General features: G+C 38.9%; 1 protein-coding gene across 1 annotated transcript; it reads left to right on the top strand.

Annotated features, from left to right (window-relative positions):
* ywhag1 (3-monooxygenase/tryptophan 5-monooxygenase activation protein, gamma polypeptide 1) lies at window positions 1-27,850 on the top strand. Its single transcript, XM_079816039.1, has 2 exons — window positions 1-190; window positions 24,619-27,850. Exons 1-2 carry the CDS (start codon window positions 104-106, stop codon window positions 25,273-25,275), a joined length of 744 nt encoding a protein of 247 aa, XP_079672165.1. The 5' UTR covers window positions 1-103; the 3' UTR covers window positions 25,276-27,850.
* The last annotated feature ends 54 nt before the right edge of the window (window positions 27,851-27,904 follow it).

Below are 27,904 nucleotides of genomic sequence, written 5' to 3'. Positions count from 1 at the left end.
ACAGCAGAGAGCAGCTGCAGCGGCAAGAGGAGCTCGCGCGCGTCCCACAGCACATAATTCACAAACATACACTTATATCACCCGCATAACCCGCAATTTAAACATGGCCGACCGCGAGCAGCTGGTCCAGAAAGCCAGACTGGCCGAGCAGGCTGAGAGATATGACGATATGGCTGCTGCCATGAAATCGGTAAGTGCAACTTTTACATCATTCATGTATGAGTATTTTATAATTGGCTATAATAATCACGCGAAGTCTCGCAATAATGTGATATGAAACAATGCCATCGCCTTGTCGCATTGCCATTGGATATTAAACTGATTTTCGCGATTGAATCTTTTCAACGGTCAGTCGGTTCTTTTATTGATGACTGAATCGATTCAAATGAACGCGCGTTCTTTTTTTACCCGAGTCTTTTCAACGGTCAGCTAGTTCTTATATTGATGACTGAATCGATTCAAATGAACGCGCCCCCCGAATCTTTTCAATGGTCAGCCGGTTCTTATATTGATAACTGAATCGATTCAAACGAGCGCACGTACTTTGGTCTAAAGACCCGTATAAGTGTACAGACTGACAGGTCACAGCCCTGCTGAAATGATGAATAAGCTAATTTGAGAATAGTGTGTGTCACTGTCCGTCATTCATTAAACTGGAGTATAATGCAGCAGCGAGTGTGTATCCAGATTTCTGGGCGGTGCCTTTTAAAGATCCGAACGAACTGGACAACACAGACACTTTATTATTGCACATGCATGGCCATAATTATAACAGTTTTGCTTGCAAATCCACTGACATTAATGATATAGCCTATGCATCCAGTGCCACATTCATAGTTTGTGATGCATAAGCATTATTATATTACGCTGGGTTAGGATGCAAATGATCTCTTTTGTCTCAGAACCCGTTCTCTCCATCCATTCACATTGGGTTTTCGTGCATTCACATTCTCCAGGCTTTGCAGGTTCGCTCTCACTAGGCGTGTCGCAACGTGTGCCAAGGTGCAGTGCCCGTAATGCACCATTTCATCCGATCCATCAGCCTCCATCCAATAGGGTGCAATGCAATCTCCAACCTCTCTCTCTCTCTCTCCATCAAGGGCGTAGTTTGCATGGAAAGTTGATAGGACCACATTAATGCAAGGATGCTTTTAAAAATCACAATCTCAACGACCCGTCATGGAAGTTTTGGTTGTGTTAAGAGTCTCTACAGTATCAGTGCAACGTTTGGACACCATGATAATGTTACAGAAACATCTTTACTTATTAAAATGCAAGGTTACACTTTATTTTACAGTGTCATTATACATTTAAGTACTGAGTAATAGGGTTAGTTGCATGTAATTATGCATAATTTACTGTTATTACTATGGAAAGTACATGTAACGTGTGCAACAAGGACCCTGTAAAATAAAGTAATAATTTAAATGGACATTTTTTCATGTTTTAAAAAGTAGATAAATGTCATACATGATGTATTTTATGTCACTCCTAGTCCTCCAAACTCACTTTTACTACAAAAATAATAATCTGTACTTTATTATGAGATTAAAACGTTACACACGGACTAAAACATGTGCACAAGTCGTCTGAATGATGTTTAATAACATCTAAAAAGTAATGAAATAACCAGGTAACACTTTATTTTACAGTGTCGTTACATCTAGTTACTAGTAAATTATGCATAATTACATGCAACTAACCCTCAACCAAACCTGTAGTAAGTACATGTAGTTAATTAATATTACTCAGTACTTAAATGTGTAATTACACTGTAACAATGACACCTAAAATAAAGTGCAACTGAAATCTACATGTACTTACTATAGTAATAACAGTAAATTATGCATTATTACATGCAGCCAAACCCTAACCGTAACCCTATAGTAAGTACATGTAGTTAATATTACTTTGTACTTATTTGAGTATTACAATGAATCAATGTCACCTTAAAATAAAAGGTAACACTTTATTTTATAGCATCCTTGTTACACGTTACATGTACTTACTATAGTAATAACAGTAAATTATGCATAATTACATGCAGCCAAACCCTAACCGTAACTCTATAGTACGCACATAGTTAATATTACTCCGTACTTATTTGAGTATTACAATGAATCAGTCACCTTAAAATATAGGGTAACACTTTATTTTACAGCGTCCTTGTTACACATTACATGTACTTACCATAGTAATAACAGTAAATTATGCATAATTACATGCAACTAACCCTCAACTAAACCTATAGTAAGTACATGTAGTTACTTAATATTACTCAGTACTTAAATGTGTAATTACACTGTAACAATGACACCTAAAATAAAGTGCAACTGAAATCTACATGTACTTACTATAGTAATAACAGTAAATTATGCATAATTACATGCAGCCAAACACTAACCGTAACTCTATAGTAAGTACATGTAGTTAGGTAATATTACTCCGTACTTGTTTGAGTATTACAATGAATCAGTCACCTTAAAATATAGGGTAACACTTTATTTTACAGTGTCCTTGTTACACATTCATGTACTTACCATAGTAATAACATTAAATTATGCATAATTACATGCAACGAACCCTCAACTAAACCTATAGTAAGTACATGTAGTTAATTAATATTACTCAGCACTTAAATACATAATTACACTGTAACAATGACAAAGTGTAACTCAGTCTTGATTACTTATGAATGGGAGAAAGTGCAACGCCCAATATGGCGAATAAGCCCCGCCTTCTAAATGAAACAGCCAATCGTTGATTAGTAAAGTCATCGCGTCACTGCAGATGCCGTTAGAAGCTCCGGTTGCGCTGTGTTTAGGATTGTGCATTCGAGCATTGCAAATTTATGAGACAGTTGTTGTCAGATTTCATTGGGGATCTCAAATATGAAATTTAATCGTTTGAGAGAATTTGATGTTTCCCCATTCAAAGAGATACACTTGCATGCCCGAGAGGGGTTTCAAAGATGGCCGCCGAGTGAAATGACTCGTCCTAAAGGGACTTTGGTAATATTAAGTAACTACTTAACGTGGTCAGTAACTACTTAAAGGGTTAGTTCACCCAAAAATGAAAATTCTGTCATTAATTACTCACCCTCATGTCGTTCGACACCCGTCAGACCTCCGTTCATCTTCAGACACAAATGAAGATATTTTAGTGTAAATCTGATGGCTCTGAAAGGCCTCCATTGGCTCAATGCACGGTTCACTCTCAAGACCCTTAAAAGACACTAAAGACGTCGTTACAAAGTCCATCTCACTACAGTGGTTCTACAATAACTTTATGAATCGGCGAGAATAGTTTTTGTGCGCAAAAAAAAACTAAATAACGACTTATATAGTGATGACCGATTTCAAAACAATGAATCATGAAGCTTCGAAGCGTTATGAATTCCCACAATTACCTTTGTAATGCTGAATTGCAATTTATTATTTACAAGTTCACTGAATAACTTACTATTAAAAATTACTATTAAATTAATATACAACTAATTCATAAATATAACTAATAAATATAATTTATAACTTGGTTTTATTCAGAGACAGAGAGATAAAATGTAATAAGACAATTTCAGAGGTGTTCATTTGAAACAATGTTTCAAGAATGGCTTAATTAATACTGTAATATATGTACAGTAAAGGACTTTTTTGACATTGCCAACCTGTAAATTAATTTTAGAGCAAGTAATAAACACAAAATGGATTGAGTTGCGTATTGTGCCTTTTTCCTTTACCACTATTTGTTTAATAATTTTAATGGAACCGGAATCGGAACCGGAATCGTTAGGCGGAACCGGAACCAGAACCAGAACCGGAAAATTTCTCACGATTCCCAACCCTAGTCGGTTATGTCTTACGCGAATGTAATAGTGCAATAGTATGTGTGCAAATGTTATGAGATCTAAATGTCACTGGTTGAAACGCTGGAGATTTTGTTATATTTAAACGATACGATCTTGTGTATGTGCGTTGATCAGTGTTAAAGCTGCACTATGTAACATATTTTCAGTCAAATATCCAAAAGCCACAAGGCCAGTGTTATATATTTTGTTCAGTTGAGCACTTACAATATCCCAAATGTTTCCAATTATTAGTAAATCGTGAGATGCTGTGTTACCCGAGGAACCGGGACGTGTGAGGGCGTGGCCTGTCGATGACATCATATGAGGTGTGAGGTGAAGACCACATGTCCCAGGATTCTGCGCTCAAACGTGACGTCATCAAACTACGCCTTTGTTTTGAACAGGCGACCTCTAGTGGACGGAAAAGTTACATAGTGCAGCTTTAAGACATAACCGATTATGTTTAAGATGATACTCGATAAGACATAATGTTGTGTGAATATTTGCGCGCTGTGATGCTGTCCATTATTGAAAAATGCCTCATCATAGTCTAATCGCACATCTCTTGACGTCTGTAGTTTCTGAGGGGAAATGATCAGGTATATTGCACAGGGCTTCTGATACACACATTAGTGCGGTTCACGTAATGGCTCTACTAAACCATTTTCATTCGGAGAGTCGGATTAATTTCACATATTACACAATGATTCGTGTCTAAGCGGTTTGCTTTTATGTGGTCTAATCTTATAAATAATTCTGACTGGCCATTAATGGCATGTAGCCATTGCCGTCTGGATCCATGTCTCCCAAATCTTAAATATTAATAAAGTTAAGCTCCATACTTATTGTGTGTCATCCAGTGTGTAAGGGATTCATGCAGCTTGGTGTCTTTCTGAGACACACTGGAGGATGGATTGATATGTCCATGTATTGATTTAGCCGTCAGCTGACCGGAAAGCTCCGGTCCCTGTGTGTGTTTATCCGTGTCGTCTTCTCTCTATGGGAGGCAGAAACTCTTATTACTGCAGTGATGCAGGCGCCCATGAACACCTAATAAACACAACTCTCTGATGATGAGCCTCAGAGGCGCGGTTAATCATTTAATGCAAAATACATGAAATGATCCACTGTTACTTCTCATGATGATGATACTAACGTTTACCACATCCTCCCAGACTACACTCTAAAAAATGCTGGGTGAAAACCCAAAGCAATTGGGTTGTTTTAACCCAGCGGTTGAGTTAAATGTTTGCTTAAAACAACCCCATGTAAAACAACCCAATGTCTGGGTTAAAACAACCCAATCGCTGGGTTAAAACAACCCAATCTCTGGGTTAAAAACAACCCAAGTTGGGTTGAAAATGGATAAACCCAGCAATTGGCTGGGTCATTCGCTGGGTCAAAACAACCCATTCGCTGGGTCAAAACAACCCAATCGCTGGGTTAAAAGAAACCAATCGCTGGGTTTAAACAACCCAACCGCTGGGTTAAAACAACCCAACCGCTGGGTTTAAACAACCCAACCGTTAGGTTAAAACAATCCAATCGCTGGGTTTAAACAACCCAACCGCTGGGTTAAAACAACCCAACCGCTGGGTTTAAACAACCCAACCGCTGGGTTTAAACAACCCAACCGCTGGGTTTAAACAACCCAACCGTTAGGTTAAAACAATCCAATCGCTGGGTTTAAACAACCCAACCGCTAGGTTAAAATAATCCAATCGCTGGGTTTTAACAACCCATTCACTGGGTTAAAACAACCCATCAAATAAGAAATGTTGTAAAGTTACTAATACTTTTAAACATGACTCTGAACCGCCAGTAGGTGGGGGCAATGAGTGAGTCATTGAGTCGTTCATTCAAACGATTCGTTCAAACATTGATTCATTCAAGAATGAGGCCGAATGAACACAAAGTCATTGCGCCATTGTGTACGTGTGTACAGTTTCTCCCATTGAAATATTTACGAGTGGACCATTTCTGTTATGCTGCATTCACACCAATATATATATATATCTTTGCCCTCAGTCAAAACGATTTGGCAGACAACAAATTATAGATTCATGAGACCAAAGATCAGCCGTTAGATCTACACAAGACGAATTATATCCAATTAACGAATTGACGCCAAAGTTCAGATTTTTTTCCACTCGGGCGTCAGACACGAATTCGCTTCAAACGCACGCGCGAATGCACAAAAAGCACCAAATAAAATCACTTGCGTGTATCGTGCAATTCGCGCAAACTGGACGAGCGAATGAGGCGGAATCGCGAGTCCATCGCGCCACAGGACCTCCAGACACACGTCTTTACATTGACTCAACATTGAAATCACTCTATTCGCGTCTGGTGTGAACACAGCACGATACAGTGTCTGCCCTTACCAGGCCGGTTGAAAACGAGGGATTTGCGAAAGGAAAGTAATTTCCGAGGTGGAGTAAAGGATTGTGAAAGTCCTGTGTGCGTGTGCCGTGATCCGCCTCCACCCGCTGTCTTTCATCGGGCATCACCATAGACGTGGCTTTAGGACTGGAACTCATGTATCTTTCATAAAGCTTTTATGCGGTTTATTTTTAGAAGCCTGCTGCAGCTGCAAAAACATAAAAAAAACATCTGCAATCACTCTATGGTTATATAACAACAATGAGCTACTTTAAGCAAGAACCCCCCTCTTCTGCCCTTACAACATCCGCATCAAAAAAGGGGTAAAAAAAAAAGTGGAGAGGTGGTGGTCCAGTGGGTTAAACCACTTAACTGATATGCAGAAGGTTGCTGGTTCTATCCCAGCGGTCACCACCAGTGTGTCCTTGAGCAAGGCACTTTACTCCACATTGCTCCAGGGGGATTGTCCCTGTAATAAGTGCACTGTAAGTCGCTTTGGATAAAAGCGTCTGCCAAATGCATAAATGTAATGTAATTGTCCTTACTCCTATTAACCCACCAACAAGGGTTCTCCAGGCATGGGTCAGTCTCTCCAGCTGTCCCTACTCTTGACATCGGCTGTTTCAAGGTCGGTGTTGTGAACTTTTATCTTCTAAAGTGTAGGAAACTCAGAAGATGAAGACCAGGAGACTTCGGGATCAAACAGAAGTTATTCTTTTAATGAGAACTCTCTGTGCTGCAGGTCGTCCGAAAACAGTCTGATTTAACAGTACAAAATAATGCAATTTATCTACATTTCAGGGGGAGGGATTATACAGCAGGGGAGGAGACATAGGAAAATAGGGACACACCCCAAACATTCCTGTCTCATCAGCCGTAATTCAATCAGCATAACAGTGTCATTCAAATGCATAGATGCTAATCCAATCACTCAGGCAGTATTGCTCTAAACTTGTCATGGTAAATAGTCAGGAAGTGCATAAAGACAAAATACGTAATGTCTCAAACACTTACACGGTCTGACGTAATCTCCTTAGAATTTCCTCAAGTTAACTTCAAAATGTAAAACACAAATATAGATAATGTTTTCAGTTATATTCTATTACATTGGAACCTAGATATAACAATGTATAAAATTTTAATCCCACATCGGCCTCTCTTTCTTTTCCCTTGGGAGTTTCATTTAAAGGCTTGCCTTGTGATGGTGAAAGCCGGTTCCAATCCTAGCTGTGGGCGTTTACTTCCAAGTCTTCAGTGCGGCACGCCCATTAAAACAGAGCGTTTTTCAGAGAGCCTCAAAACCAGGGCTGAAAATAGCCTATTACTGATTCATTATGATGTTTCTGAATGTAATAACCACACAAACGTCATAAGTTGACCTCAGACAACAGTATAAAACAATTAAAAAAGCCAGTTCATGACCCCTTTAAAGGGTAACTAAACCCTAAACCAACTTTTTTTAGTTAATGATCTGTAATACTGGGGCTTTATTAATGCTGTTCATTGATTCGAGTAAATGTTTTGACATTTGGGTATAAAGTGTTTTAATTCTATAATATATGGTGTAAAACCGTCTGAGTGCTGCCCTCTTAAGGTTGAACGGTGGCTACTGCAGTTTAATTTTCCTATTGGACGTTGTAGGGTTGGGTACCGAACTCAGTACTTTTAAGGGCACCGACCGAATTACGTCGATACTACCGAGTACCGATTCACATTAAATCAATCGGTACCACATTTCGGTACCTGAGAACACATATTGTGATATAGACGAGTGTATGTGAATATTAAACAGCAAAAAGACCATTTAAATACAAATTAATGTATAGACGCGCGGTTTACTGTCTATGGGTTTACCTCACACACACACACACACTCAGAATCGTGTGTGACTGTTGCATGTTTCCATCTCTGTCTCTCATATGAGGACATGAACATCATCTCCAGAGCCACTGAGAGTCACTTTATGAGCATTTTACCGTTTCATTTGAGAAAAACGGCCGTCATATCATAAACACAGAAACTCAAATTCACGGCAACCCGTCAAAATAAAAGTTTGGCTAACTTGACAAATAAATTACTGTTGTACAGTAGAATTTAGATACGCCTCAATGTAATAATAATACTAACAGTAATGTAATATTAATAAATTATCAAAACTTTATTTTTTGTAAGTTTAAAAACAATTTTTTTTTTAACCATATAAAAGCTCAGTTGTGCAGCACTTTGTTTGTTTGAAAACGACTTTTCTCCCGGTCATGTGCTATGGCGCGAGGGCGGGGTTATGGCATGAGGGCGGAGTTATGGCATGAGGGCGGGGTTATGGCGTGAGGGCAGGGTTATGGCATGAGGGCGGAGTTATGGCATGAGGGCGGAGTTATGGCATGAGGGCGGAGTTATGGCATGAGGGCGGGGTTATGGCGTGAGGGCAGGGTTATGGCATGAGGGCGGAGTTATGGCATGAGGGCGGAGTTATGGCGTGAGGGCGGGGTTATGGCATGAGGGCGGAGTTATGGCATGAGGGCGGGGTTATGGCGCGAGGGCGGGGTTATCGCCCACCGTCTCGTTTCTGCACCTCCTCTCAGAAACCTATCGCTGATCGTAGCAATATGGTGGTTAGGTGCATTTTTCTCGGTGTACACAATACCTTCTTCAAGAAGGACTTGAGGCAAAAAAAGAGAAATATATGAGAAATAAAATATTTTTTTATGTAAAAATTACTCAATATAGTCGGACGGACAGCTTGTCGTGACGGCTCGCACTTAGGAATGCAGTGTGTGTGAACCGCCCCCTTATAAGGGAGAGCTGAGAAAAAGTTTTACAGAAATAAAGCCATAAATAAGTGAAATCTGTAGCATAAACCAGCGAAATATGCTCAGTAACATATGTAGAAAAGATTTAGAGAGAAAATACATTTATTTAAAGGGTAACTTCAGTGATTTAGCATTAAGTTTTGTATTTAAACTGCGTCATTTATGCAGTAGAAATGTGAAATTATTTTTGAATTTGGTGCCTTCTAGACTGAGAAAAGACAGAAAATGTATTTGTCTCATGTGGATGAAAGACAACAACTCCCAGAATGCACTTGCCTCGCTGCCCTACGAGGCCACTCCGTACACTGTCGTTTTGATCTTGATAGTAATACAATCATTTCGTTCCGTTAGAGAATAAATACTACAATTAAAAACTGAACGTGTCTTTTCAATAAAGTGTGAGTGAGCGAACGAAAGTCACGGCACAGTTGCAGCAGTGTCAGATTTCATTCCTCACGAAGAGCTGAGCAGAGCTGAGGTAACGTTAAGCGCCAGTCTGGCACATTTTCAGATCGCATGTGGAAGCTAAACTATCACAGGAATTCATTGAAAAGTTGAAACACTCACTTTACTCTGCACCGCTCCGTTATTATTAGGGATGCACCAATTGACCGGCCAAAAACCGGAACCGGGCGGGTTTTTGCTTCTAGCGCGCGATCGGCAACCGGATGGTTTTCTTTGTATTTTTCTGCCGATTTTCCCGGAAGTGCGCCCGCGTGCACATACGCCTATATTGCAATCATTCGCGAACATGTCACTTGTGTGTTAAAAACGGAAACTGGAGAACTGAGGGAAGAGACGAGATACGCTGAAGGGAATGAAGAGCCGCTTTCCTGCACGAGCTGAAGTTGAGCGAGCTGAAGTTGAGCGAGCTGAAGTTGCGCGAGCTGAAGTTGCGCGAGCTGAAGTTGCGCGAGCTGAAGTTGCGTGAGCCGAAGTTGCGCGAGCCGAAGTTGCGCGAGCCGAAGTTGCGCGAGCTGAAGTTGCGCGAGCCGAAGTTGCGCGAGCTGACCTCTCCGCGCCTGCACAAGCACAGATAGTGAGCGTTTGTTCTGCTCTTCTTCTCACGTGTTGGATCGGATGAGAACGAAACAGACTAACTTGTGACAAAGCCGAAATACTTATTTTTGTAGCCTAAAGAAGAACATGCATGCACTTTTGAAATTAAATACTATCAGTTCTGTAGCCTATAGGATGATCATTTTTATTTGGTAACACTTTAGAATAATGGTCATTAGTTAACATTAGTTAACGACATTAGTTAACATTAACTAATAATGAACTGCACTTATAAAGCGTTTATTAATCTTTGTTAATGTTAGTTTCAACATTTACTAATGCATTATTAAAATCTTGTTAACATTAGTTAATGCACTGTGAACTAACATGAACAAACCATGAACAGCTGGATTTATATTAACTAACGTTAACAAAGATGAACAAATACTAATCAATTTCGGAAAAGTGAGAGGCTGGTTCTTTTTGATGAAAAGAAGCTTCTCTGCATTATAAGCTATGAGCCTGTTTCTGTTTTCATCTACAATGTGTGACACTGAGCTAACTTAGGGATACGCGAGACTAGTCGATTAAACGTTATTAAACGAAAATACTAGTCGTTTATATTTTTCTGGCACATTTAAGGTTTTGCTTTAAATATATATATATATATATATTTTTACAAAGGCTATGTTTAAAGCTACACTGTGTGGTATTTTCCCCCATCTAGCGGTGAAAATGTATATGACCATCCAGTGAATATTAGTTTCTGTTCCTCTCAATTCCGATTTCGTTTTAACTCCTACAGTGGCCGATTTAGTCTAAGATTAATATGGCTTCCAGTTCGACCTCGTCCACATTTGACACGGTGCCATCGAGTGTTAAAACGCCAAAGGCGAAGCTTGAATTTACGGGTATGTCCCTTTTTGGCTAATGTATTTCAAGATGGAGAGGCAACATGGCGACCCGCATTCGAACCCTCACCCGTATGTATTTTCAATGGCATTTTATAAACTTATGAGAATACTTTATTACTTGAACGAAGTAAATATACATTAATGAGCACATATATTTTTGAAAGAGCTAAGTGTTTTTAGCTAAGAATAAACTAAAAAAGTTACACACAGGGTTTTTCCTGGGTCAAAAATGGTCTTTGGTGGTGGCTGACAGACATGGTCATCCACACACACACACACGCACGGTAAAAAAAAAAATACCCTACCCACTTGATCTGCAAGCGCAATACTGACAATAAATTTGAAATAAATTCAAAGAAAGTTTGTAACTTTTGCTTATCTTATTTTGATTCCTTGATGTTTGTTTTTGTTCCTCATTTTTACACTATTTACTGATAATTGTTTTGGTAATCATATCAATATTAAAAAAAATAGTATTAAAAAAATGAACAAATAGCCTAATTTTCTGCCATATACAATTTTCTGCCATATACAATCAGCTAGCTAACAACACATTTGTTCTGGGTTCACCTCACTCCAGTCTAAACTAAATCATTTTAGGCTATTTATTTTACTACACATTGTCCACATAAATAAGATGAAAGACTGTTGATAATTAAAAATAATTCTTACAATCCACTCTTGCTAAATTGGGTAAGCACACTTGTGTTCTCATTTCAGGTGTTGTTCTGAGTAAATTATTAAACTGATTCGTGAGTTCAGTGTTGGACAGATCAGTTGTTCTAACCAGTCGTTAAAATGATTCGGTTCAAAGGAGTCATTAGGTGGCGAATCGGACATTAGCAGACGCGTTGTGTGTGAATCCCGTCTTTAGAACATCGCAAAAGATTTGTCAACACACAGAAAACACTTCATAACTGGATAGGATTTGTTTCCCGTTTATTGAAAGTATGCTTTATGTCAGCTGGTCAGAGAATCAGTCATGTTTTTTGAGCGCATTTCACACCCAGCGGTAATTAAAGGAAGACGTCTGATAGCGCCACGTCTGATAGCGCCACATGCAACATGGATTCGGTTCTACATCACTCATAAATCACAATAACTCATCAAATAAGGCTTTGGCGGGACAAACATTTGTTTTGGCGGCCGCCAAAAAAAATTCAATGTAGGAAAAACCCTGACACAGTGTAGCTTTAAATTACTGTCGTGTTAATATTATATCCTGAAATTAATATATTATTTTGAAAAGTGTATAGGCCTATCTGAGGGGGGAAAGTACTATAATTTGAATATACTACCGGGTTTCTACTGATACAAAGCCTAATGCTAAATCACTGAAGTTTCCCTTTAAGAGATAGATCGAGTTTTTCTCCACAACTGAGTGCAAACTTCAAATCTGCCTCCATTTTGTTTGCAACGCCCAACTTCCAACGATCCAAACAATTCCCAAAGGACGAAATCAAGCCTCGCCCTACATTTTTTCTAATTTCAGAAGCCGTTTCACTCGGATATACGTCACAATAAGGAGAAAAAGACAATCTCAACTTCCGTTTCACTCCGACTTTAACATCAATAGAATCTTATCATTCTTTATAGTGGAAAAGGGTCCATTTTTTCCATGCTTTTTTTAAGAATGTTTTCTGAAAGTTTAATTTGGGAAACAAAAAGATGTTTTTTTTTGCGAAAATCCCCTTTTGGAACCTTTACTTTTAAGGGTGTAGCTGTTAGTGAGCCAACCTGTCTTTCCCCTAGCCTGGCGTGGCCATACTCAATTCTAGTCAGAATATGAGTCTGGTACCGCTCCATTGAGCTTTGATTATGGGGCGTGTTTCAACCGAGCCAGGAAAGACCTCAATTGGATAGACCCACAACCAATCAGAGCAACGGAGCGACGCGTAACGTTAGTTGTCAAATGTCAACAGAACTCAACTGCACTGTTACCAAGTCCGTGTTTTTCTCCATGTCCGCGGGTTGAAGCGACCCCAATTATGTGATTATATAAACCCAGGAATGCGAATTTTAACAGGCAACCTTGCCAAAATAACATATTTTGCCAACCAAACGCCATTTTTTTCCGGAGAACCCCCCGGAAAGTTATAGTTTTGGGCTATAGTTTTGAGTAGCAATTGTGCGCGACATTGCAAAAACACTTGGAAACCCTGTCTGCACGCACGCTGGATTAAGTAACGTTACAAGAAAAAGATGAGTGTGAACGATCTTTGGCAGTAATAAAATAATTTAAGGATACACAGAGTACTTACCAACACGATCATCGTTTCTGAGAGAAATAGTGAAGGTGAACGCATATACGAACAAGTTCTCCGTTTAGGATAAGAGCAAATTCAACCCAAGAGCCTTCGATGACGTGGATGATTACGCTACTGTTGATCATCTGTCCATCATCGTCTAAAGCCCGCCCTGACAATTTCATTGGTCCGAGCAGTTTCTGTTCGGGCATAATTCCTCCTCTATGGAGCGAGTCCAGACCGAATTGCCCGAGCAAAACATTTTGTGGGCGGGGCTAAATTCGGCTGGCATCCAGGCTAGTCTTTCTTACTTCTTCTTGCCATCTCAAGTCTTTCTCTCTTTCCTCATCCGTTTCTGTTGGGTTGAAAGTCGCCGTACATTTGCCTCTGCAATAGCTGGAGTCTTATGATGCAACCCAAACTGAGGATTACAGTGACTAGGCTCACAGACAGAATGAGCACACTATACAATACTTGTGCAATCGTGCTGAATGCATCGCTATCTAATCAGGCCAGATAATCGAGTGCTTTACCATGCTTGCTTGCGCGAGATTGTGTTTGATTTATATAGACACGACCTCATGGAAGCAAAACAAGGCATTGCAATAAAGAAAGTAGTTTGATGTTTGCCTTCCTTTTAAAACCATTCACCTATCATGAATCATACAGCAAGTCTTTTTGTCCTCTACGATACTGACTCATGTTTGAAACCTGTGTGATTTTTTTGTTTTTCCGCAGAGCACAAAGTGTAAATGTAGCACAATGTCCAAATTGCTTTGGGTTGTCCGTCTTCAAAAAGGACATAAAAAGTGCCACGTTTTCCAGCTGTAGGCAAACAAAAACATTCTTGAAGGTGAAGGTGCCAGATTTGACTGATAATGGAAATCATAAAGGCGAGTAGATCATGACATGATTGACATTTAACCCTTTACACAACCTATTTTGCTTCCATAATGTGACGTCTACTTAAGGTTAAAGCTTAGGGTATGTTTACACGACAATGATGTACTAAAAACGGAAACGTTTTTCCATTGAGTTTTTCGCATACAGACGACAACGTTGTCAAAACGATCCCAAATGGTGTATTATTCATGCCAGGCCAGTAGATGGCGATGCCACTGTAAAGAAACACTACACACCTGTAGACTGAGCATGTAACGCGTGCACATGACGTCCCCATTTTCACAAATTCACGTTTTTGTCATTTACACGGAGATAATAATGCTATTGTTTTCAAAAACTTGTGCTTTGAAACCCGTTTTTAAAAAATTACATTTTCAGGCCTCCAAAATGTTATCGATTCAATGATTCACTCATAAAGACTTCACTTGTTTCATTACTGGATGAATCAGCGTTTTTGAATGAATGATTCAATGACTCACTCATAAAGACTTCACTTGTTTCATTACCGGATGAATCAGTGTTTTGGAACAAATCTCTTGAATTAATGATTCACTCATAAAGACTTCACTTGTTTCATTACTGGATGAATCAGTGTTTTTGAACAAATCTCTTGAATGAATGAATCAATGACTCACTCACAAAGACTTCACTTGTTTCATTACTGGATGAATCAGTGTTTATGAATGAATGATTCAATGACTCACTCATAAAGACTTCACATGTTTCATTACTGGATGAATCAGCGTTTTCGAATGAATGATTCAATAAGTCACTCATTAAGACTTCACTTGTTTCATTACTGGATGAATCAGTGTTTTTAAACGAATCTCTTGAATGAATTATTCAACGACTCACTCATAAAGACTTCATTTGTTTCATTACTGGATGAATCAGTGTTTTGGAACAAATCTCTTGAATTAATGATTCACTCATAAAGACTTCACTTGTTTCATCACTGGATGAATCAGTGTTTTTGAACAAATCTCTTGAGTGAATGATTCAATGACTCACTCATAAAGACTTAACTTGTTTCATTACTGGATGAATCAGTCTTTTTGAACAAATCTCTTGAGTGAATGATTCAATGACTCACTCATAAAGACTTAACTTGTTTCACTACTGGATGAATCAGTGTTTTGGAACAAATCTCTTGAATGAATGATTCAGTGACTCTCTCATAAAGACTTCACTTGTTTCATTACTGGATGATTCAGTGTTTTTGAACAAATCTCTTGAATGAATGATTCAATGACTCACTCATTAAGACTTCACTTGTTTCATTACTGGATGAATCAGTGTTTTTAAACAAATCTCTTGAATGAATGATTCAATGACTCACTCATAAAGACTTCACTTGTTTCATTACTGGATGAATCAGTGTTTTTAAACAAATCTCTTGAATGAATGATTCAATGACTCACTCATAAAGTTTTAATAGACACAGGTGAATCGTTGTGGTTTGCGTAGAAAAGTTTGAGGACTGCTTGAAATCCCAGTATACTCTACAGACACTGCTTGATTAACACATCTGCAGGTTTTCCTGACAGGTTATGATTATGTATCCATGTGTGATAACCTGGACACATACAACAGCATGTCGCATCCACCCACACACTCCATCACACACACACATAAAAGCTCACACACGTGTGCAGAAGCGCGGACATCATTGCTGTTGCCACGGCAGCAGCAAAGATAGTCGATTGCCTCCAAACAAAGACGATTACCCTGTTTCTATGGAGACGGCTCTTTTCTTACCCCCCGCTGTCTGGATGGGAGGTTGTGTGAGGAAGAGGTTAAAGGCAGTTTGTGATACTGATCAATTCTGATGCAGGAAATTTTGAAATATTTTAACTCATCATCTTGTAATGAATGTCATTTCAGTTCTACTTTCTGAGTATGAATTATCATATGCAGTAAAAGACAACAAGCGCTGTAAAGGTTTTCCCACAAACTCAACTGACTGAGCTTCTGTCCTGTATGATCGTCTCTTCAGACCTCAGATCTGCACATGAGCTTCGTTTGACCTCCGAACTGAACTCCTTCCCACAGACTGATCATAGATATTAAACAATGCAAACAATAGACCCTTTTCACATTTCCGGGTTTCTCAGAGTGGAAGTCGTCATAGTTGGGTTAAATATTATAGCTGTGAATGAGAGAATACATTAAATATTTTTTTTTTTGTGCCCATTTGCTCACATAGCAAAATAAAAACGCCACAGTAGGGATTTCACAACTTTCAAAAAGAGGGAAAAAATAGAGTGAGATTGATAACGGCAGTGAAAAGAGAGAAATATGTTAATTTTTACCATCACTCCCATAGACGCTATTACTAAACACCTTCACAGCAGCGGTAACTTTTTTCTTGTAATTTGATGCAAAAGTAATAAAATACAAAGTATTAGTGTTATAAATGTACTTTTTTTTTTTTTTTAAATGAAAATACAAAAAAAGTTGCAGGATTTACGATATTGATGACCGTTAAAACGCGTCATCACAGTCTGTGAAAAGGATCTATAACCATAACACCATAATCAAAGTACTCAATATTCAAAGTGCAAATAGAGGCCACATTATTCTTCAAGCATGACACAGAGCTAAGAAACGGTTACAACTAGAAAGCTTTTATATCGGGAGATATGCCCGTGCCTCAAGGCTTTCAAACAGCGGTTACGTATTGAAATAGCATTTGAATGCGGCTCCTGTTTACTTTCACTTTCAATTTCGCGATCGTGCGTACTCTGTGAATAGGGAGCGGTGGTGCTGAACGCGCATTTTAAAATCACACCAGACGCGAATGAAGCGTTAAGCTCGAATGATTTACATGTTAAGTCAATGCAAAGATGCGAATAGACATTCTGTGGCGCGATTCTCGCGAATGATAAGTCGCGAATTGAGCGTTTGATGTGTGAAACTTTGGCGGATATTCACGCCACGTTAACCAATCAGGAGCTTGCTCTAGTAGTGACAACAATGAGGACAACATCATATGTGGATATCCGGAGCTGTACGTACTTTATAGAAACAGGAATAAAAAGGATCTTGCTTGGAAGAAAGTGAGTGAGGAGGTCGGACAGTCTGGTAAGTTGTAAAAAACGCTCTTTACTCAATTTGAGCTATATATGGAGTAATTTCAGGGTGATTGGGACACTGTTTGCCAATGAGATGACTTGGAAAAAGTGTCCCAATCACCCTGAATTCACCTTATTGAGACTACAAGCTAGCTAAAGCCGGCAAATTGAGCTTATTCGCCGTATTTTAAAACAATCATGTCAGCCATTTCGCAACGAGACGAGCCGCTGGCAGAAGCTCCTCCCATTACGCAAATTCACGTCTGTTGTAAAGTGAATGTCAAGCGTGGATGAAGCGAGTAAACTCAAAATGTTCAACCGCGATTTATTCACTTCATTCGCGTCTGGTGTGAACTAACATGTTTTGTTTCTTGGAAACATGACAGATTTGACAAGAGCTTGAGCTTACATTAGAGTATAGGACATGAGATAGGACACAGATGTACATTTTATACAATAATATCTGTAAAACTTTCAACAACCAAAAAGTTTTAATGGGTGAAATTTAAATATTATTACTGAGTTACAACTCTATTCTTATTTAAATTTAGATCACCACAGGTAAAACCACACTGCAAACCACACTGTTACTTAGTATTTGTGTCTGTTTCCAGTCCAAATATCTAAATATTTTCTCAAATCAAGATCCTTTTACTAAGGAAAATTACATGCAATATGTTTTCTTGATTTCTGGGGGCAAAAAATCTTAAAACAAGATGCATTTTCTAGATAAGTTAAATGACAAGATATTTTTTGTCTTTTGACATATTTTTAGCAAAATTATCTGCCAATGGGGTAAGAAAAATTTAAAAATAAGATATTTTTTTGTCTTTTGACATATTTTTAGCAAAATTATCTGCCAATGGGGTAAGAAAAATAATCTTGTTTCTGTTTGGGATAGAAAGCAAACAGAAACAAAATTATTTTTCTTACCCCATTGGCAGATCATTTTGCTAAAAATATGTCAAAAGACAAAAAATATCTTGTGTCATTTAACTTATCTAGAAAATGCAAACATATTAAATAAAAAAAAAGGCTCTTATTTAGAATTTTTGTCTTGTTTAAAACAAGGATGTGTGCACTGCAAAAAAATGCTCTTATTTAGAATTTTTGTCTTGTTTCTAGTCTAAATATATATATAAAAAATCTTAAAACCAGATGCATTTTCTAGATAAGTTAAATGACACAATATATTTTTTGTCTTTTGACATATTTTAGCAAAATTATCTGCCAATGGGGTAAGAAAAATAATTTTGTTTCTGTTAGCTTTCTATCCCAAACAGAAACAAGATTTTTTATTTTTTTATTTTTCTTACCCCATTGACAGATAATTTTGCTAAAAATATGTATATGTAATATGTATATGTTTTAGATATATTTAGACTAGAAACAAGACAAAAATACTAAATAAGGGCATTTTTTGCAGTGCACACATGGCAAAAAGTAAAACATTATTTCTATATCTAGAATGGCGTTATGGTCTAGTCTATAAACATAAATACAAATTCACAAAACTGCAAGTTTATAACAAAAATAGTCTGTAATTTGGCTTTTATTACTCATTTAGTACATGTCTACATTAAAAAATGTATAAAATTAGATATTAACTTACATTTCTGATAAATTACCACGGTTAAAGTTAGTGTTACCCAGGGCTCTACGCTAACATTTCTCTTGAGGATAAAAAAAAAAATTAGCACAGTCAAAAATGTAGGAGCACTTTCTGATCAATAACACACATTCCAATTATAACTTTCCCATTACAGGACGATATTTGTCCCTTTAAATTAATGTCCAGGGGCACTTTAACCATTATAAGAGCAATGTTTTCTTATCATATTAAATGTATGCATCACCTTTTGTCAATTTATTCAATTCAAATAGAAAAGTAGTTTTAAAAATGTTAATTTCATATCAACTAACACAACCTTATCGTAAAATGTTACCGAAATATCAAACCTGCTTTGTTGCCGAGCGCTCAGGTTATCAACAGCCGCTCTCTGTGTCAGATGTGCTTGTGTGTTTTGGGATGAGGATGCGGATGATGCAGCAAAACAGTGCAGTAAATCAGAGCCTCTCCAAAGGACGCAGGAAATTGCATCTGAAAGGAAGTGGAGAAGAGAGAGATCTTTAGCTCATCCGCCCACTATCAGGCTGTTCAATCAAAGCATCCCTGCCATGCTTTCATTCGGCCAATGTTAAAGAATGTATAGGCTCACTTTTCACTATGTCGCTCTGCAAACGACAAACAGAAATGCGATGTGTTCGTCTGAAACGCTGCCAGTCTTTCTCTGAATAGATTTACTACACCGCTTCCAGTCTACACATGCTGAAAACGAACAATGAAGATGCCATGTCCATAAATAGACATCTGGCAAATCAGCACATCGGAGCTAAACTGTTCACTCAAAAGGACATCGTGAACATGCATTTACAACACACTCTCTGCCATACTTGCATGACATTTCCTTCAAAACTAATGGGCATGGCTGAACTTGACCCAGAGTAGTGTATAAAGACAACCGTCCCCCTTTTGGCTTTCATTAGTGACCCATGCAAATGAAGGAGGGTTATTATGAGTGACCCCAATAATGTCACTAAACGTGTGGTTTTAGTTTCGCCAGCATTGTTTAAAGGAAGCATCAAAATGCATTCTGCAGCACCGCAGGTTTTCCTTCCTTCCTGGAGTACAAGACGATAAGGGTATTATAAATAACAGTATTTTTAAGAAATAGTCTGCAGGTGCATTTTTTAAACGCTTTAACTAATAAGTCTTGTGATGAATGTCATCACAGTATGAATTATCAAATGCATTGATGGACCGACGGACAAGTATTGCTGGTTAAAACGTCAAAACAAAAACTAACTAGGGAATCACCGAAATGCAATAATGATTGTGCATTCAGTGTAAGTGGAGATCGACAATAGGGATCGACCGATATGGATTTTTTAGTGCCGATACCGATTTTTTTCCATCAGCCTTAAGGCCTGTACACACCGGGACTAATATCGCGCGCGCGCGCTTATCGCCAGCGTTTTTCGTGCCGTTTTTCGGCGCGTCTTGAGTGTTCACACCCAAGCGATTTTCACTGGCGCTGCGCCGAGTGAACGTGCACATTCAGTCGATGCGCTCCCGTACACAAGATGGTGCTGCGGCACTTTAAGCCTCTGACACTCGCTTGTCACACAGAAGGAGAAGAGAGACAGTATTTACGTGCTTGCCAAAACCATAGACATATTATGTATATGGACAAAACCATTCACACACTTTTTGCTAACTGGCAAGCAGCATTAGCAGTTCATCTTCTTTGTCTACTTACTACTTCTTCGTCGTATCAATGCGTGCTCGGCAAGAGCGTTTTTGTGCTCGAGCGCCACCAAGTCGTGTTTTACTGTCACTTCAGCAGCTCCAGGCACGTGAACAAAAGCGCCGATCTCATTGGTCGGACAGTTTTTTACGCGCCGCGTCAAAATAAAAAAACTAACCCGAGGCGTTTTTTTAAAAATGACGCTTTTACGCCTGGCGTTTTACGCGTCGGTGTGAACACTCACATTGGCGCCCATTGTTTAGTCCCGAGGCGTTAAACGTCGGCGATAAACGCGTGCGAAAATCGTCCCGGTGTGAACAGGCCTTTACTGTGCGTTCACACCGCCGTCGGCGAGAGCGTCAAACTTCGCTCTGGCCGCCCTGCCATCGACGCTGTAGAAGATTCGTGGACGCGCTGCCGCTCTGACGTAGATCGAATGCTTGGTCTTTTTTAAAACTGCATTTAAAGGGGCTGCAAAGCAAACAATCATGTTGATCGGCGTTTGTGCAAACTGACCACAGGTAGGGTATAAATGTATAGGATAACCTCATGAAATCATTTAAATGTGAAAGTAAAAAAAAGCAGATCGATGGAAAGAACTTAACAATTATAGTTACATGTTTGCTAACGAAATAAACCAATTAAAAGCCATTTGTGTGGTGTATAAATAATGTTGCGTGCCTTCTTATCAAACCCGCTGCACCAGCAGTGATCAATCTCTCCTCTATTTTGCTTGGGAACTAATGTGGTCGGAACCAAAGTTTACAGCACTGCGTTCTCTTGAATCATCTCAAGCGGAGCACTTCTACATTCCCATTGGTTGCCGCCGGCTGCCGCCGAAGCGCGTCGTAGCTCATTACCATAAAGTTGACCTGATTTCAACTCTCCTCGACGCCCAAATCGTCCAAGACGCGCCGCTCTCGCCGGAGCTCGCCGCCAGGCTCCCATTGAGAATGAATGACTTTCGGCCACTTTGACGCTCTCGCCGGCGGCGGTGTGAACGCACAGTTAGCCGATGAGCGATACGGGCTGCCGATTTTCTTGAGCCGATATTTGGAGCCGATGCTGCTTTTGCTCCCTCAATTTACAACATAAAAATGATACAATGATCATGATGATGACAATTTAAAATGTACAATTTAAAAAAGGAACATTTATTGAACTAAAAAAAACAATATTTAACAAATAGTAAAAACAGGTGAGGTAGAACAAGAAGAAAAAAAGATTTCAGTGGTGAAAATAAATTCTGAAAATAAATATTTAAGCATAAATAAAATAATGACACTATTGCACACAGTATCAACAAGCGAGCAGCATAATAAAGTGCACACTGACTGTACTATACTTCATTTTAAAACTATTTACAACCTAGTCATTTAATGGTTACACTCTAAAAAATGCTGGGTTAAAAATAACCCAAGTTGGGTTGAATATGGACTAACCCAGCAATTGGGTTGTTTTGACCCAGCGGTTGGGTTAAATGTTTGCTTAAAACAACCCAATCGCTGGGTTAAAACAACCCAATTGCTGGATTGGTCCATTTTCAACCCAACTTGGGTTATTTTTAACCCAGCATTTTTTAGAGTGTACGTGCACTTCACTTAATCTCTTGTAGAGCAACACCAGCGGTAATTCAGGAAAAAATCTCCCAATGCTCCACGTGAAGCTTCAGTCTTTCCACCTTTTACCATCTTGTCAATTCTCAATTGATTTTGATTAATATGCGCGAGGGAGGGAGAGCAAGACAGTCTGAAGACGGTGAGAGCTGCCCTGTGGACGCCTGTCTGTAAATAATGCAGGGAAAAAAATATCGGCGAACGCAGCAGCCTTGAATCAGCCGATGCCGATACACTTAAAAATTGCAAATATCGGCACGTTATATCGGTCTAACACTAATCGACAGTGGATAATAATATAAACTGACTTAACAAGGTTGTGCTTTTGAGGCTCGCACCGCCTCAAGGAGAAAATCGGAAACAAAAGAGCGCTGCTCATACAAAGAAACTCAGTTAACATACACGGTTAAAATTGTGTAGTTTTATTATTTATAACATGATACAGTTAAGCAACATTACACTAACAAGAGTGTCTTTTCCTGAATACCATCACGACTGAACATGAGGCTGATTTCATACGCCAGCTCCATAAACAATTAATTAACATTAAGTCACTTACATTTTAGATGCAATATGGACTGTTTTTGTTCTATTTCAGCAGCGAAAATAGTTCCAAACAAAGATCACAGCAGAACCATAACGCATCTCACAGCATCAGTGTGTGTGTTACTGAACGATTCAGAGTTTTAATGAATCGGTTGAATCAAAGATTCAATGACCTGTTGGTAAACGACCACCTCATTCTTGAATGAATCAACCGTTCGAATGAATCGTTTCACTGAATCGACTCAATGACTCACTCATTCAGACGGTCACAGCGCCACCTACTGGTGGGTTAGTTTCATCTTTCCAACATTTCTTATTTGTATATTCAAAAATATTTAAAATAATCCCATAACATTATTTAATGCAGCTGTAATTTTTCAGTGTAAATAATTTAATTTGATTGGTAACAGCCTATAGTGTCTTATTCTAATTTAATTTATAGATCAAATTTAAGAATATAAAATGAAAGCTGAAGCATAGCCTATATTTAATAAGATTATGGAAAAATGGCCTTTATAAAAAGGTAAAAATATCACAAATATGCAGATTTAAATATGTCAAAGCTGATTGAACACTGGTGAGTATATTGCTTCAGAATAGATTATATTTACAACAACAACAACAAAAACATTTTTTTCTTGGACAAGTGAGTGACAGATTTACTTGTCCGAACTGGAGGCGTATCGTGTGGGCGGAGCTAAATTATTATTATTGCTGGTACCCGCCATAAACCCTGACTCCACTGCAAACAGAACCAAACCGTGGCTCCAAAACCGTGACATGAACCGGACCTCGGCATAGGTGTATCATTACACCTCTATAATGTATTCTGGCTTTTGCTTGAATATGCTCATGTGTCATGTTTGCTTGCTTGTCAATTTGCAATCGTATCATCGCTCACTTCAGTGATGATAAAGACCCATTAATTTCCACATCCTATAACGTTAAGCAACTAGGTCAGTTTCAAGCATCAGCTCGCAGTGTGTCCGAAAAGTAAGACAATAAACTCCTAATATATGTTTGTTTCCTTTGGTTCCTCTTTACGTCATCGATATGACCCTCTAATCTTGTCATAACTGTAATATGTTCGTACTTTGACCATCGAACTCGTGCTTTTGAGTTGTTCAACTGATTTTAAAAAGTTATGAACAGTCTTAAAGAAAAAAATGTATGTCTAACTTGTAAGACTAGTCTTAATGGTTTATGCAACCGGCCCCTGGTGTGTTTATTTGGGGTTGGAGCTAAACTCTGCAGGACAGCGGCCCTCCAGGACCGAGTTTGGAGACCCCTGGTCTAAGTGGTCGTAAAAAAAATTGTCACACTCAGGACATTTCATAGGAAATGAATGGGAAATTAGTTTTTTTGTGCATACAATCTACAAATCAGCCAAGATGCAGAAAAAAAGGACTCAACAGTGAAGAGGTGAATCTCTAAAACATCAAGAGAGCAAAACAGACAAAAAAACTCTCACACATACACACACACTTATACACACAAAAACAAACGCACACACAAATTAACGCGTGCCATTCCAAAAGCTAATTGTGTTTTTGTGTGTGTGTGTGTGTGTGTGTGAATTTTTTTGTCTGTTTTGCTCTCTTGATGTTTTAGAGATTCACCCCTTCACTGTTGAGTCCTTTTTTTCTGCATCTTGGCTGATTTGTAGATTGTATGCACAAAAAAACGGCAATTTCCCATTCATTTCCTATGGGGGTCATTTTTGACCCGAAGGTCCTGAGTGTGACAATTTTTTTTACAACCACTTAGACTTTTCAAATCCAGTCCCCAATTTTTTGGGGGTGTTCATATACCAAGTACCAATAAAGACCATTCCGATGAAGCTATGATTTAAAAAAAAGTGTATTTAAAAAAATTCAGGTCAGAAATGACCGAAGAGCCCCAGAGGGTTAAGAGAACGTAACCTGTTTTAAAGAATGATTAAGTAACTTCTCCATCTCCTCCCCTTCTTCAAGGTAACGGAGCTGAACGAGGCCCTGTCCAACGAGGAGAGGAACCTGCTTTCGGTGGCCTACAAGAACGTGGTGGGCGCGCGCCGTTCGTCCTGGCGCGTCATCTCCAGCATCGAGCAGAAGACCTCCGCGGACGGCAATGAGAAAAAAATCGAGATGGTTCGCGCCTACCGCGAGAAGATCGAGAAGGAGCTGGAGGCCGTGTGCCAAGACGTGCTCAACCTCCTCGACAACTTCCTGATCAAGAACTGTGGCGACACCCAGCACGAAAGCAAAGTCTTCTACCTGAAGATGAAGGGCGACTACTATCGCTACCTGGCGGAGGTGGCCACAGGTGAGAAGAGAGCCGGGGTGGTGGAGTCGTCCGAAAAGTCGTACAGCGAGGCCCACGAGATCAGCAAAGAGCACATGCAGCCCACACACCCCATCCGCTTGGGTCTGGCGCTCAATTACTCCGTCTTCTACTACGAGATCCAGAATGCACCTGAGCAGGCCTGCCATCTGGCCAAGACGGCTTTCGACGACGCCATCGCCGAACTGGACACCCTCAATGAAGACTCCTACAAAGACTCGACCCTCATCATGCAGCTCCTGCGAGATAATCTGACGCTCTGGACGAGCGATCAACAGGACGACGAGGCGGGCGAAGCCAACAATTAAGCATCGAAGAAAAGAGAAGATCTTTTGAGACCCTTTTCCTCTCGGCCGTAACATAAAAACACGCAAGCTCACACAACAAAGATAAAACATAAAAAAGAAAAATTCACAAAAGGGGGCATGATGCAACTGCGTCAGCCACGTTTGCTGATAGTAAAGCAGCGCAAGTTCTTTATTTCCCACTGAATTACGATTTAGAAAAAAAACCGTTAAAAAAATTCAACACACTGAGGAAAACGCTTGTCGGTACGTCGGTCCGAAGGGTTTCGGAGAAACCCAAACTCTGGCATAGTGGCTGTTCTTATAGTGAAATACGAAGCGGAGCTGCTTATATTCATTTACATTGTGAGTAAGAAGTACTTAAGGAACTTAAGATAAAACTTGAATGTTATCGCCTTTGCAAAAGTATGAATTTGCAAACAGGCTGCACTGGGGCGTCGTTTATTGGGATTCTGAACTGCATCCACTAATGTTTGAAAGTCGTTTACGTTCGATCTGTGCCATTTATGATACACGTCGTTAGTATGCATCTCACCTCTGAGCTACTGTATTACATTAACCTTACATGCATTGCCTTCTCAATCCCAAAGCTAAAAAACGGTTTCTTTCCTCTCAACAAAATAATTGCAATCGTTATTATTATCATTATCATTTTATGGACGCTGTACGAGAATCATTTTAATGCGTTATCAATTAAAATGATCAACATTTACGAATAGAAATCGATCCCAATGCTTTGCAGAAAAACGACCATTTGAATGTAGAGATGCACCGATGCTAAATTTGTCTTCTTTGCGCTCAAATGGGGTTTAAAATCACATTTTCTGAGCGCACGCTTTGTGTGTGATGTGTGCAGAGCACAGAAAACAACATCTTTTGAGCTTGAATGGTTTAAAAATCACATTAAATTGCACACACAGGAACCGATAAGCGGGATCGAAATGCGCGTTTCTTATCGAATCACCGGTTCTGGGAAAATTGGAAGCGGTTCTCGATAACAATCCCTAGCGATCTGTCACATTTAGGAGCGTCAAAACGGCATTTAGGGCCCTTTCACACCTAATCAAGTCAAGTCACCTTTATTTATACGTCGCTTTTTACAGTGCTGATTGTTTCACAGTGTTAAAAAGGAAAATAATGCAACAGAATTTGATTCGGCTGTACAGCCTCTCTGGAGAAAACAGAGATTATCATATAGCAGGGCTTGACATTAACGCTTGTCCGCTTTTGAAGGGGCAAGTAAAAGAGAATTTTACTTGTCCGACTGGAGCGCAGTCTCTTGAGGAGAAATGGAAACAAATGAGCGCAGTGAACACACTCTGGTAAAAATTACAAATGTGAAGCTTTTATATTTATTACATATGATACAGTTAAGCAACATCACACGACCAAGAGTGCTGAATACCATCACGACTCTGAAAATATGACTCTGATTTCATATGACAGCTCAATAAACAAGTAATTAATATTAAGTCAGCGACATTTTAGATGCAATATTGACTGTTTTTGTTCTGTTTCAGGAGCGAAAAATAAGAACCATAACGCATCTCACTGCAACCCTCAGCCGTGTTTCATTACTCAATGATTCAGCGCTTTGAACGAATCGGTTGACTGAAAGATTCAATGACTCATTCATAAACAAATCAACTGTTTGAACGAATCTGGCGGTTTAGTTTTGTGTTATTATTCTTTCCAACATTTTTTATTTTATTTAAAACATTTTTAAAACAATCTTATAAGATCATTTAATGCAGTTATAAATTTGATAAAGATTTATAACTTTATAATGATTAAAATATTATTAATATGTCAAAGCTGAATGAACACTAATGAGAATATTACTTCAGAATAAATTATATTTACAACACACACAAAAAAATATTTTTTTTTCTGGACATGCACATTTTTTACTCGGACAAGTGAATGACCGATTTACTTGTCCGAAGGCTTAATGTCGAGCCCTGATATAGTGACAATGCGGGTAGATCAGTAATATAGTTGAACATTTATTTGAATAATTAGTTGAAAATTTAGTGTCCCCCAACTGAGCAAGCCAAGTGGTAGAACACCTACCTTGTTTGGTCCGGATTTTCGGACTTTTTAAGTTTGATCCGAATCAAAATGACAGGTGTGAAACCTCCCCCAGACCAAACAGACGAAATTTGGTCAGACAAAAAGAGGAAGTCTCGGACCGGATCAAACTGAACAAAGGTTCGGTTCGTTTCTAGTGTGAAAGCATTTTCTGTATGCGTCAGACTTTCAGAGCATTTACAGGAAGTTCCTGTTTATGTTTAAATATTATAATGTTATTTTAAAATTTCATCTCGGCTATATTGATTATGAAAAGTGAAAAGATGAGATCAGACAAGATTTTGACCACTTCATGAAGTTTTGTTTTGTAGAAAGCCTTTCTTTAAAGTGAATTTCGTTTTGTAATCTTAATTTTGATCAATGTTTCATCAGCCAATTGGCTGGATTTAAAAAATAAGAAGCAAATAGGCATCAGCAGACAACAATCGTGACATGGAGGCGCCGGCTCCTGAACATGTCTCATAAATAAACCCAAACAATATTTACAATAGGGCTGTCAAAAGATTAATCGCGATTAATCGCATCCAAAATAAAAGTTTGT

This window comes from Gobio gobio (genome assembly GCF_949357685.1).
Source record: "Gobio gobio genome assembly, chromosome: 4".
Classification (NCBI taxonomy): Eukaryota; Metazoa; Chordata; class Actinopteri; order Cypriniformes; family Gobionidae; genus Gobio; species Gobio gobio.
This window is presented reverse-complemented; position numbering and strand designations above follow the sequence as displayed.

Coding starts and splice junctions, on each gene's coding strand:
- ywhag1 (XM_079816039.1), top strand. CDS start 104: ATGGCCGACCGCGAGCAGCTGGTCCAGAAAGCCAGACTGGCCGAGCAG. Junction 191..24,618: donor TGGCTGCTGCCATGAAATCG/GTAAGTGCAACT, acceptor CCCTTCTTCAAG/GTAACGGAGCTGAACGAGGC.